Below are 13,855 nucleotides of genomic sequence, written 5' to 3' on the forward strand. Positions count from 1 at the left end.
CAACAGTATCCAAAACGGTATACCTGTTGTTGAGGGAAACGGCCACAGGGGATCCCTGCACTGCCTGCTGGTCCCATCTCCTTCCCCTGACGGTAACCCATCTACCTACTTCTTTTACCTGAGGTGTGACTACCTCCCCATAACTCCTCTCAATAACCCCCTCCGCCTCACGAATGATCCGAAGTTCATCCAGCTCCAGCTCCAGTTCCCTAATGCGGTTCTCGAGGAGCTGGAGTTGGGTGCACTTCCCGCAGATGCAGTCAGCAGGGACACTCTTGGCGACCATTACCTCCCACATTCTGCAGGAGGAACATACAACTGCCTTAACCTCCATTCCCACTATTCTAAATTCCCAACAAATCTACTGAAAAACCAAAAAAAAATGTCAAAATTTGTTAGGTTAGCAATCCAACGGACAGAACTTCTTAAATAAAAAGCTGAGGTACTCAGCACTTTAGGGCATTGCTTTTCAAACTGGCCTCCCTACAACCCAGGGAATCCTCAAGGTGATTGCAGGAGGTTCTGAATGGGTCACAACGTCATCATATGTCAACCTATCATCAGATACCTACATTGGTTGACCCACAAGCACATTATTTTTGTTGCTGAATACTAATAGAAACATGTTTTCTACAAATGATGTCTCTATTTTCCAAAGGGCTCCCAGCACTGCCATTTAAAAGTTAGGATAAGGAGTCTCTCAGAGTAACAAACTAATGTAACTTTACAGATCTGCGTCAAGCTTGTCTTAATACCTCCCCATAACTGACAAAATGAGGTTCTGGTGTATATTTTATTGCCATTTTTAGGTCGAGACATTTTTTGGAGTTTGCACCTTTGAGGGAGGTCAAAGATCAAATAAGCTGTGACATCATGGTTGAGTTGTCAATCAAAGAAGCCTTGCCTTCAACATTCTGATTGGCTCCTGGGTCCCAAATCCAACCCTGTGTTGATTGGAATCCTTGGACATGGCAGCTGTTCAATTGATTAACGAGTGGTCAGTCATCATTGATGATGTCATTTCCTGCTTAATGAACTGGGGTTGGGGGTCCTGGAGTATAAATTCCAGTCCTTTGATAGTATAGTTTTAGGCATTTGGTGTTGATCCTAAAATTGTGATAGTTTTTTTTTTGGTTTGTGTAAATTAAAAGCTACATTCTCAAAATGGATTCTCAGATTTGTCAAAACTATCACCAGGATTGTGAGGCTGCTGTCAACAAGCAGATTAATGTGGAACTTACTGCTTCCTATCTTTATTTTTCTTTGGTGAGTGTTGTCTCTGGGTTTACAATAAAATCTATTATGTTGAGGTGAACTCTCTTCCTTCAACCTAACTTGTCTTATTGTATGTTTGAGTTTTGTTGTCTGCATATGTCTTTTTTTAACTTAATTTTTGTAGTAATTTTACTGCAATTAATATAATTGTGGTGTTAGTATCAATTGGTTTGTTAATTGACTATTCTGAGACTGATATATGTGGAGCAAAAGTGTCCTTGCAACTTGAAATTTAGACTTTAGAATTCACTCAGGATGTGGCTGATATTTCCTATCTATCCCTCTAGTTGCCACAACTGAGTGGTTTAGTAGGGTATGTCAGAAGGTAGTTGAGTCAGTTATGTTTGTGCTTGACTGGAGTTACCTATTGGCCAGGTAAGGACTTTTTTTTTAAGTTGGTTTGTTATTTAGCAATTTGACCCCTTCACAATTGCTTTTTCTGGTATTTCTAGTTTGGTGGGTTTTTTTTTCAAGATTTAACATAAATTCTCTGGATTACCAATCCAGTAACATAATTGGTATGCCAGTCTTTTGTCTTTAAATTTGAAAATGCTCTGCTGCTAACATTAAGGAAATTGTGCAGTTTCCTTGGTGAGCTGTGAACAATCCTAACTGTTGAACAATGGAAGGTTTACAATCCTTCTTGGAAGGCCTGTGAGCATTGCACTTGAAGGGATTTGTTTTCAATTCCCACTTCCATGGTGTCTATAAAGTTGCCCATCTGTGTTAATTGTATTCCGGTTACTATTTCAAATTTTCTTTAACTGGAAATATTTTTTAATGGAAAATGGAAAATTTGATGAAATTTAAGCATCAGACTGGAAATTTCATCAGGATTGCTACTAACTTCCTCAAATTTTCTGGTGTGTTTGGTGATTGATTTGGAGTTGGATGGTTTTTTCACTTCAGTTCTACCATCCATACAAACCATCCAAAACACTAAGGAAGGCAAGAGATTTTAATTTCATTATTGAGCAGTCAGTTTAACTGAAAGGCAGGAAGACTATTTGGCTCAAACCTTTTTGAGGAGTAAACGGAGGCCAATTGTGTGAATGAAATTTGAATTGTTCTTTCAGATGTCTTTCTTTGACCGGGATGATGTCGCCCTCAACAACTTCTCCCAGTTCTTCAAACATCATTCCCATGAGAAGCAGGAACATGCGGAGAAGCTGATGAAATTCCAGAATCAGCGTGGAGGCCGCATCCTCCTACAGGATGTGAAGGTTGAAAAAACTAGCTATCTAATCTCTCCTTCCAGAATGTGCAGGTCCAGATACCTTTTTAAATGAGTTGAGGGTTTCTGCCTACACCACTGATCTGTGCAGGGAATTCCTGACTCCTGCCACCCTCTGGGTGTAAAGGTTTTTCCTCATTGCCTCTAATCCTTCTACCAAACACTTTAAATCTGTGCCCCCTGGTAATTGACCTCTCCTCCAGGGAGAATGGGTCCTTCCTGCCTAATCTATTTAGGCCCATCAAATTTGATCCTGAACTTATTTCAGTGGGACTGAGAAATAGACATGGAAGCAATCCTGAAATAGCTGAAACTTCAAGCAGTATAACTGTCTCTTCCCATTTCAGAAACCAGAGAGGGATGAGTGGAGCAATGGTCTACAGGCAATGCAGGTTGCCCTCAGTCTGGAGAAGTATGTGAACCAGAGTTTTCTGGATCTACACCAACTCGCCACCACCTGTACTGACCCTCATGTAAGCTTCACGTCATCCTAATTCTGGTCACTAATAGACTTGTGTATTGTTTCATTCACTTTGAAGTAATCAACCAAAATTAGACTCCAAGCAGATTAATAATCACTATATTCTAGTGTAGCGATAGACACTGATCCAAAGTTAACATACTTAGCAGTTGGTGAAAATATCTATTAAAAATAGAACTTGATGCAACTTGATTTCAGCTGTGGTTTTGTTAGCACTCTGCCTGAGTTGAGAGCTTGTGGGGGCAAAAAGCTGAAGTGTTGCACTCCAAAACTGGACTGTTATACATTTGGTTCAGATGAAATGTTCAACCAAGGCCCCATCTGAGTGAGTGGTGTAAAAGATTGCATAGCAATCTTTGAACATGGGTTATCCCAGTGTTTTGGCCAATATCTAATTTTTTTTTTTTTTTTTTTTTTCCCCCTCCCAAAATCCATAGTTTCTGGGAGCTTGCTGTGCACAAATTGGCTGCTGCATCTTATTACTAACAGTGACACTTCAAAAGTACTTCGTTGGCTGTGCAGTGTTATGGGATGTCCTGTGAATGTCAGTTTTGTTTCACATCTTTCTCAGCCTCTGAACATTCAAAACTGGTTTACCATTAATGAAATACTTTGAAATTTCATTTAAAAGCTGCTGTGTTTGAGTGACCATAACCTGACATAATGCAGCATACCACATCACTTCCTGAAAGCAATCTCCTACTCAAAGCAGGAGTGAGAATTGGCTGCAGAAAAACTGATCTTCATATTTGGCATCTTGCAACTGTGTATATGTAATATATTTTTCTTCCCTTCCAGCTGTGTGACTTCCTGGAGACTCACTATTTGGATGAGCAGGTGAAGGTGATCAAGCAACTTGGGGACTACATCACCAACCTGAAGCGTCTGGGAGCTCCTGAGAATGGGATGGGAGAGTACCTGTTTGACAAGCTCTCTCTAGAGAGTAGCTAATGTGGCATCACATTACCTAACTATTTGATTGTAGACTACTTTGTCTGTATGTCATGTGCATTTCCAACTATAACCAGAATTTAGCTTTCTCTTAGGAGGAAATATTGTACATCAACTGATACATTACCTAAAATAAAACCATCTTCAATTGATCTTGTCTATTGAATGAAATATTATACACTATCATGCAGATCACATACTTATCTTATTTTGACAACTTGTAGCTTGAAGTCAAGTTGCTTAGCTAGTTACAATAGTGATTAGACTCTGGATCTTCTACTGGGTTCCCCTTGCAATGGGGTGAATCTTCACCTGCTCCTAACCCAGGGGTCACTGGACAGGGATCAGGGAAAAAAAAAATTGGGTGAATATTAGTTTCTCAGACTTGTACTTGCTAATGACTTGAACTCATCCCTTTATGATGTGTGGTGACACATGAGCTCCAATCATTCATCAAATTGTCATGATTTGAAGTACTAGAGTCCTGAGGGTGGTGGGGAGAAGTGTTGAAACCAAATTGCTATCCTGCAGCAAAAGGAATTTCTTTTCTAGCCTCGTGAGGCTCCATTTGCAATTAGAGCAAGTTTGTTCCTTTTCTCTTCCCTACTTTCCTTTGACAATTTCTTCTCCTCCTTTTCCACCCCTCCACCACTAGCTAGCCTCTCCTAAACCTCTCATTAAGTTGTGCTGTTGCTGTACTGCAAGTATGTCTTTTTAATCAGCTTTTGGGGGGGAAAGAAGGATTAAGACTGTTCCCATTTTTTTTCTCATGCCGTGTTTGTGTACAGATTTAAGTCACCATCTATTCAATGGTCAGGAAGCTGAAGGGTAGGGGCTTCCACCAATTGCAACAGGTTCTTTAGAACAGTAAATTATGACTTGAGCCAAAAGATGTGAATTGGCTGGTCAGACAAAGTTCAGCTCTGTCACAAACCATCTTGAATTGGACATGATGCTGTTCATTATGGCTGGATCAAAGTTTTAGAACTCCCTACCAATGTTCTCTCTAACTTCTGTTTGCGCATCGCAGGCTTGTGGCAGTGTGCAGCCAATTAAGATGGATGTGCATCTTGAAGGGAATGTTGCTCCTGTGTGGTACATTCCTGGTTACTGCATTGCTTCTAGGGAACATTGTGTCCTACCTAACTGAGTAACTTCACTAGAGACAGCAGCTATTTTGATGCAGCTCACCACCCTATCAAGGGTAACTCCATATGGGCAATAAATGCTGGCCTTGCTAGTGATGCCTACATCCTTAAAGAGAAATCCCATTGTTACTATAAATAGAACAGTTTAAACTTGCTACTTTTAAATTCAATGTTCTGTAATTTGGTTTGAAGTTCAAATATTGAACTAAATTGTCCACTTTTTGTATACTGGCTTGACTTTTCTAGTTCATAAGAATGGTCAATGTCCTATATTCCCCACCCCCAACCCCCCCCCAACTTTCAACTGTGTGCAGATTATTTCCTACAGGAGGTAGGTTTCTTGTAATAAAGTCACTGTGATCTCTTGGGCTAGTTTCCATTGCCTGAAAGACTTGGAGTTTTCAATTTTGTTTTTCCCCCTTGCATGGATTTTTAATCTGGTAGTCTCCTGCCTCTTGCAGGAGATAACACAGTCCTGGGTGGGTGTGGAACATCTATCATGAGCTATGAGAGCACACCTGTGAGATAGGTGAGATGGACTAGTTGCTTACTTGTGAGCCAGACTCACCATAACATAAATTAACCATTGATATCCAGTACTAATGGGCACTTTCCCCAACAAGGAGGGAATATTTTAACCAAACCTTCCGAACACTCGGCTCGCTTCTTTCTATCTACCTTTTTTCCTTTATCAATCTATTGCTGGACAATAGAGACACCACTCGTACTTGAAATCATTGTAAGTAAATCTTGAAGTCTCTGCAAACTGGGTACAATGTAACATGGCATCAAAACAGCAAGAGGAGAGTTTCTGCTATTTGCACAGACGAGGAAAAGTATTAGCACATTCTTGCTTTATTTGGACTCATTTTAAGCATTTCATCAACCATTATCTAGCCTTAAATCCAAACTCATATGAACTGAATCTAATGAACACCAATACTTGTTAAGGGTGACTCAGTCTGCCTGTGCTCCTGTGGTCACCTTACTGTTAGTTCATTAACAAAATCATCTCTGCCACTGTTCTGTGGATTGGGCTTTCAACCTGCATCTTGCACTGGCAGTGAACCTGATACTACCACACTGTACCTCATTTGGGTTGGAGACAGGGGAGCTTCCCTGTTAGATTTTAGCAGATGCTGAGGGGCAGTCAGTAGTTTTGGTGCATAGCACATTACAAACTTACAGGGATTCTGCATAGGCACAGGTTGCAAAAGCACCCTGGATTCTAAACAGCTACTAGAACTGCATCGAATGCTTTGCTATGGGAAGTTCTTGAGGCAGAAACTCTTGCAACTTTTAAGGGAAGACATGATACATGTTTGAAGTAGAGAAAGTTATGGCGCTATCAGGCAGAGTAGGGCAGTGAAACTAGTTTTGGATTGTGAAAAGCCAGCATAGACACGATGGGTAGCTTGGCCCCCTTTCATTGCGTAGTTGAATCAGACACGTGTGTGTGTGTCACCCAATTATTGATATAAATCTGTCATTTTACTGAAATGCTAAATGATGCTTAATTAACTTAAATATTGGATCAAGCTCACGGGCATCTTAAAGTAACAAACTGATACTGTTTTCTGGGTCTGTGTGAGGCTTGAAATCTCCTCTAAAACGTCATTCTCAACAATAACGAGACACTTTCAGATTCTTCACTTTTGAGAGGGCAAGGGACCAATCAGCAATGATGTCATCATTAAACTGCAACCTAAATCTGCCTCATATTTAACATTCAGATTGGCTCCTGTTTTCGAACTCCATCTGATGTTGATTGGAATCCTTGAGCATGGCAGCTGTTTGATTGGTTAACAAGAGTGTGTTGATGATGTCATTTCCTGGATGTGAAAAAATGTGTGGTTTCCAGGAGTATAAATTCAGGGGTTTTTTTTTCTCTAATAAAGATTTAGGTTATTGTTTTATTATTTTAGGTGTCTTTTCTCTATCTTTTAAGAGAGATAAAATAGACAGTATGGAGTCCCAGATATTCCAGAAGTATGACTAGGAGTATGAGGCTACTGTCAACAAGCAGATCAACATGGAGCTCGCTGCCCCCTACCTTTACCTTTCTGTGCTGAGTTTTATCATTTTTCCCCATTACTTGAAGTTAACTTCAGTTTTTTATAAGCTTTAATAGCCCTACTAGGCTGTCTGACTTGAATTCTACTTTGTTACCTAGTTTATGCCACAACTCCAGGCAGGTTTGAGGGACTATACAGCTGCCTTTTTCTTGCCTTCTGTATACTTGTGGGGAGTGGTGATGCTCAACCAGTGGGGCAATTTCCTGTTCTGAAGATTCTTCTGCAGAATAAGAACTTCAACCTGGTATCTGAGCTAAAAGGAGGCTTTGTCATAGTTATACAGCACAGAAACAGGCCTTTTGCCCCATCGTGTCTGTACCAGCCATCAAGCACCTAACTATTCTCATCCCATTTTCCAGCACTTGGTCTGTAACCTTGTATGCTATGGTGTTTCAAGTGCTCATCTAAATGCTATTTCAATGTTGTGAGGGTTCCTGCCTCTACCACCTCTTCAGGCACTTGTGATGTTGTGATGTGATGTTGGTAGTTTTGAATGAATGGGCATAATTGATTTTTCCCCCTTGGGACGTTGTCAGGATAGAAAGCCTGGTATACTGGCAAATCTACACCCATTCTTTCTATTACTGCTACTAATGTGACTGACTACAGTTAAATACTTACTCATTTGTATCTATATACATGTTCTGTTTCTTTATAAAATAAATTGAGATTAGATTGTCCATTCTCTACATCGGTTAATGTGCTTTTGGAAGAAATTTGCTATAAATGCTTGAAGTAGTTTGTGCAACAAGAATCTAACTTTAGATATTATCCCTATGGTCCAGAACTGGGGCCAGTACATTAATCGGATTTGAATTGGTCTTTCAGATGTCTTTCTTTGACCGGGATAATGTCGCTCTTGGCAACTTCTCCCAATTCTTCAAACATCAGTCGCAGAGAAGCTGATGAAATTCCAGAATCAGTATGGAGGCTGTATCCCCTTACAGGATGTGAAGGTTGAAAATGGGGAAATGACCTGATTGAAAAGGGCAGGATTTACACTGGGGCTTTAAGTTGCTATTTTTTTTTTGAAGGAAATTGGATTAAGAAAAATTAGTTCTTTGTTCATTGTTAATCTGCCACTAGAGTTCTGTCAAGGCAAGAACTGAGGAGTCTGCCACTCAACTGGCACAGCTGAAGATTCTTCCATTGAGGTGAAATATATGGAGCTTCCAGGTTGTTCCAAATTGCACATGAGCCCATTGCTCTCTACAAGCTAATTAACATGTTCACTCTCTGTTTCATCATCAGTCAAGTACTAATGGATGTAACCTGAGCTAGTTCTGAATTGTGAAGATAAAACAAATATTCCCAAACTAGCTGACTGAAACCTTGGACGTTTCATCACTTGTCTTTCCCCTTGGAAACTAGAGTGGAGCAATGGTCTACAGGCAATGCAGGTTGCTATGGAGCAGGTGAAGAATGTGATCCAAAGTTTGCTGGATCTATACAAACTTGCCACCACCCAGACTGACCGTCACATAAGTTTTGTGTCAAGATAATTAGGCAAGAATGTTTTTTTTTGAAGTGAAGGGACTGGTACAGAACATGGTTGGATTGGTGTCTCTGGGTCTTAAGACACAACAGAAGTGCACGCAATGTTAAGTGGATCCACACATCTGCTTGCAGACAAGCTTCAAACTGACAATAGGTTAGTATTTGGTCAGTTCTGAATCATTGGAAGTGGTCAATACTGTGACCCACAATGCTTTTTGATCCATTTCTTCCGATTCCAAATCTGGCTTGTAGTCCCTCATGTCTAGAAGATTAAGGGGTGTTTTAATTGAGGTATTTAAGGTGATTAAAGGATTTGATTGAGTAAATAGCTAAACTATTTCCTTGTCCAGAACAAGGACATAACTTTCAAATGAGAGGCTGGGCATTCAGTTGTGATGTCAGGAAACACTTCTTTCTTATGTGGAAAGCTTCCCTGAAACCCAAACCACTGCCCACCCACACCCACCCCACCCCACCCCATCCTAAAATAAAAGCTGAGGCTGGAGGAATCAATTGAAAATTCAAAACTGAGATTGGCATGTTTTTGTTAGGCAAGGATATTGAGGATTATGAAACCGAGGTAGGTAAATTGAATTAAACAGATCAGCTATGAACTAATTGAATAGTAAAACAAGCTCGAGGGGCCGAATGGCCTTACACTTGGCCGTTCCGTCAGGGCCACCCAGCTCCTGACCTCATTAGAGCCTTGGTCCAAACATGGACAGAAGAACTGAACTCGGTGAGTGTGACTGCCCTTGACATCAAGGCAACATTTGACTGAGTGTAGCATCAAGGAGCCCAAGCAAAATTCAAGTCAATGTGGGGGGGGGGTGGGGGTAAAGCTCCCCACTGATTGGGGCCATACCTAGCATAAAAAGATGGTTGTGGTTATTGGAGGTCAATCATCTCAGCCCAGGTCATCACTGCAGGAGTTCCTCCTGGTAGTGTCCTAGGTCCAACCATCTTCAGCTGCTTCTTCATTGACCTTCCCTCCATCTTAAGATCAGAAGTTGGGATGTTTGCTGATTGTAAGATGTTCAGTACCATTTACAACTCCTCAGATACTGAAGCAGTCTGTGTCCATATGCAGCAAGACCTGGACAACATATAGGCTTGGGCTGATAAATGGCAAGTAACATACATGCCAGGAATTGACTATATCCAACAACAGGGAATCTAACTGTCTTCCCTTGACATTCAATGGCATTGCCATCAGTGAATCCCTCACCTATCAACATCCTGGGGGTTCCCACTATCCAGAAACTGAACTGGACCAGCCACATAAATACTGTGGCTACAACATGGGGTTGGAGGCAGTAACTCACCACCTGACTTAAGCCTGTCCGCCAGCTGCAAAGCACACATCAGGTGTGTGATGGAGCACTGTCCATTTGCCTGGATGAGTGCAGCTCTAACACTCAAAGCCCGACACCATCCAGGACAAAGCAGTCTGCTTGATTGGCACCCTATCCACCAACTTAAACATTCACTTCTTCCACAACCAACGCACAGTGGCAGCAGTGTACATCTACAAGATGCACTGCAGCAATGTACCAAGGCTCCAGTGACCTCTATCACCTAGAAGGACAAAGGCAGCATCTGCATGGGAACACCACCTGCAATTTCCCCTCCACACCACCAATCATCCTGACTTGGAACGATTTTGCCATTCCTTCACTGTCGCTGGATGAAAATCCTGCAACTTACACCCACAGTGCTGTTGGGGAGGATCTACATCACATGCACTACAGCCTTTCAAGAATGCAGCTCACTACAAGGACAATTAGGGGTGGGCAAAAATGCTGGCCTTGCCAGCAATGCTCAAATCCCATGTAAGGATTAAAAACCAATTGTGCAGCAGACCACAAACTTCATTTTGAAAGTGACTGGAGTAGTGTAAACCGAATTGGCTGCATTCCTGAATTTTCACTTCGGGTATCTAGTGCCCATTTTAAAAATTAAATTAGGAGGTTACACTGCAGATGTTGCATTTTCCATTCCTCTCTTCCAGCTGTGTGACTTCCTGGAGACTCACTATTTGGATGAAGAGGTAAGGATGATCAAGCAACATGGGGACTACATCACCAACCTGAAGCGTCTGGGAGTTCCTGAGAATGGGGTGGGAGAGTACCTGTTTAACAAGCTCTCTCTAGAGGAGAGTAGTTAATATGACTACAATATTTCAACTGTTTGAAATGAACATGTCTTGTCCATCAATTGGTGTCTCAGCTATTACAAACATTTGTGAACTGAACTTTGTGCCAGATTGTTGTGTGCAAGCTACTTGCAATAAAAGGACTTTTAAATTGGATATAATCATTTATTCATGTCCTGAGCGGTTCAAAAGCCCTTTTATGGAGAAGATGCCCTCGAGTGGTTGAATGGGCTTCATGTATCCCGTAATCTGTGCTGACTTGACTATTCGTAACGAAGGTAAATGCTTTTTAATAGGCCTCTTTAATGCAGCTGGGCTAGGTTGTTGGTCTGTAATGGACTAGCGTGTATGCAGGCTAAAATGGTTTGTTTTAAATTTTACAAATTGAAATCCTTAAACCTTAGTGGATTATTAAATACTATTTTGAGAAACAACTGCTCTTCTAGATAGAATCATGATCCTGAGATGTTGCATTTGGAAGAGGCAAGTTAAAGTCACTTTTTTCTTTATATGACTCTTGTTTTTTTTAAAAAGTCTGAACTCCAGTCTTGCTGGAAAAGGGCTTTTAGTGATTTCTTCACTAGATTCAATATTTATTTCTCAATGCTGAACAGCAATTAATAATGGTCAATGTGCAATTCAATTGGTGCCTAAAACAAACCCCTTCATGTTGAGCATCTGGATGGTTACCATTGATATGTCCTATACTTTGAAACCTCAGGGGGTCTACATGAAGGATGGTCATTTTAAGCAAGGTGGCAATTGGATGGACTCTATACCCCTGCAGAGTGCCTTTTAACAAGTAAAGGCACAGTGTAATCTAGTAAAGAACAGTACAATTTCACAAAATGGCTGGTTACCGAACTCTGATTTTGGAGGTAACTTGCTCCTTCAAGAAATTGTATATTGTCCTTTGATTTACTGATCTGTAATGCCAGTGTAAATTTCAGTATGGGTTACTAGAGGCAAATTTAGATTGGCTAATATATAAACCTTTCCTGGCTACTGACTTTAATTCATATCTCAACTTTTGACTGTATTTTTTTGCACAATATTTAATGTGCACAGCCTTTGTAAAGAGTTCCTGATGATCCTGTACTGTCAAGGCTGCAGCCACTAGCATTGCAGCACCAGATTACCACTTGAGTTTCCATTGAGAGCAAAGACAAGAAGTACTAAGGATTCAGCGCCAACTGCTGGAATTAACTGGTTCTTCAAAACCTCTGAACTAACTTGGGTGCCTCATTCATGCTAGTTTTCTGTGTTGCAGTCATGACATTGGCCAAACCCAGAGATGTTGCTGCCCCAGCATTAAGGTCTACATTTTATAGCCCCAGTTGTGGTTTAAAATAAATGGGTTACTAAGTGGAAAATCTAGACCTGTGTGTTCCAGTAACTTTCTCCGTTAACAATGTTACCTTGATTTTTGGATCTGCAGCTGCATAAGCAGCACTGAAGCTATATTTACAATCTTTAAGTTAGAAACTCCTCTGGTGTCATGGGATGAGGCATGCCCTGGTGTAGAACTAAACCATAGAAATAGTCCCAGGTTTGATCTGTGGCCCTGACCAGAGCAAAATATTTCCCCTGTGCACAATTTCAATTTTAAAAAACCAATTTGCATAATGTTGCAAGGTATTGCAGATCACATCAATCATGGTATGGGCAGACTGGGATGGTTTCCACTTTTCACCTACCACTGACCACCGACTTTTTTTTCTTTACTAGTGTTTCAGCCCCTGTTTTGCCAGATAAACAGTGACAGGTGTTTTGACTGGGGCTGGAGAGCCGAGAATGATAACAGTACTGGTAAGACTCCTTTTGTTCTTATAGGTGAACTCAAGTGTTAGTTTAGCCCATGTGACTTTAGGTTTCCGTTCTTGATGGGCTGGTACAATAACTTTTGATGAGGGCTGTTCACACTCTATTGTGGTGAAGAGTAGCTGGAGACGTAGAAGCTGGGGAGTACCTTTTGTCTTAGTTCATTTTGTGCATAGCTCACTTCCATGTGTGATAGGTTGACTCATTTCCATGCAGATGGGATTAATTGGTTTCACTTCTAGTAAGCATGAATGTGGATTTTACTGCAGGAGTTGGTATGGATCATGTGACTTGTTCTCCATTTTTTTTTTGATGGCAAATGTACCAGTCTTTTAAAATGTTCCCATTTTTTGTAATTCGGTTTGGTTCTGTATTTTCATCACTGAAATTCTTGTGAGTGTGACAGACGTTCTGTGCATATTGGCTCATGATGCTGTGCCATAGAGAAAGGCTTCCAGGATTGTCCTGGAGTCTCCAGGAATGAAAGGTTAATCTGGGCATTGCTGAAAGAAAAACGGAGATAAATCATTTTTATTTTTAAAAAAAAGTGGTCTTCATTTTCTTTGAACATTTTTATTTAGTTACAAAAAATATTGGAGATTGAGCGAAGAAAGGGCTATTTGATTTGCTAATCAGAAAGCCAAGAGCCTATTTGTGTTCTAATTGGTGTGGGCACGACCAGGATGGTTTTCTGATAGGCAAATCCACAGTCCTTTCTCCACCCCCACCCCATCTCTAATATTTTTTGTAACTAAATGAAAATGTTCAAAGAAAATGATCACTTTTTTAAATAACCATGATTTATTTCATATTGAATTATTGTATTGAATGGCGGAGCAGGCTCGAGGGGTTGAATTGCCTACTTCTATTCCTAGTTCTTATGACCTTATGTGCTCACGTGCTACACAGGTCATGTAGGAAGGTACAAAGAAACTGGAGGCCATTCAACCTCTCACCTGCTTCACCATTCAATTAGATTGTGGATGATTTGTATCATGACTCCATTTGCCCTCCATAACCCTTAACCTTGCTAAAGAAGCACATCAATCTCACTTTTGAAATTTCAATTGACCGCCCAGCCTCATAATTTTTCTAGGTGAGTTCTAGATTTCCATTTGCTTCTATGTGAAATGCTTCCTGACATCACTCCTGAACAGCCTAGCTCTAAATTTAAGGTTGCACCCCCTTTGCTTTTTTAATTATTTATTCATGGCATCG

The 13,855-nt window shown here is 40.7% G+C and overlaps 1 protein-coding gene and 1 pseudogene across 1 annotated transcript; both read left to right on the forward strand.

Moving 5' to 3' along the window:
- The first annotated feature begins 1,039 nt into the window (after window positions 1–1,039).
- LOC137353653 (ferritin, middle subunit-like) lies at window positions 1,040–4,072 on the forward strand. Its single transcript, XM_068020004.1, has 4 exons — window positions 1,040–1,266; window positions 2,352–2,498; window positions 2,857–2,982; window positions 3,789–4,072. The coding sequence occupies exons 1-4, from the start codon at window positions 1,165–1,167 to the stop codon at window positions 3,939–3,941; spliced, it is 528 nt and encodes a 175-aa protein (XP_067876105.1). The 5' UTR covers window positions 1,040–1,164; the 3' UTR covers window positions 3,942–4,072.
- A 1,799-nt stretch (window positions 4,073–5,871) lies between these two features.
- Window positions 5,872–12,700, forward strand: LOC137353545 (ferritin heavy chain-like; annotated as a pseudogene).
- Window positions 12,701–13,855: the final 1,155 nt, after the last annotated feature.

This window comes from Heterodontus francisci, chromosome 41 (assembly GCF_036365525.1).
Source record: "Heterodontus francisci isolate sHetFra1 chromosome 41, sHetFra1.hap1, whole genome shotgun sequence".
In the NCBI taxonomy this organism is placed as follows: domain Eukaryota; kingdom Metazoa; phylum Chordata; class Chondrichthyes; order Heterodontiformes; family Heterodontidae; genus Heterodontus; species Heterodontus francisci.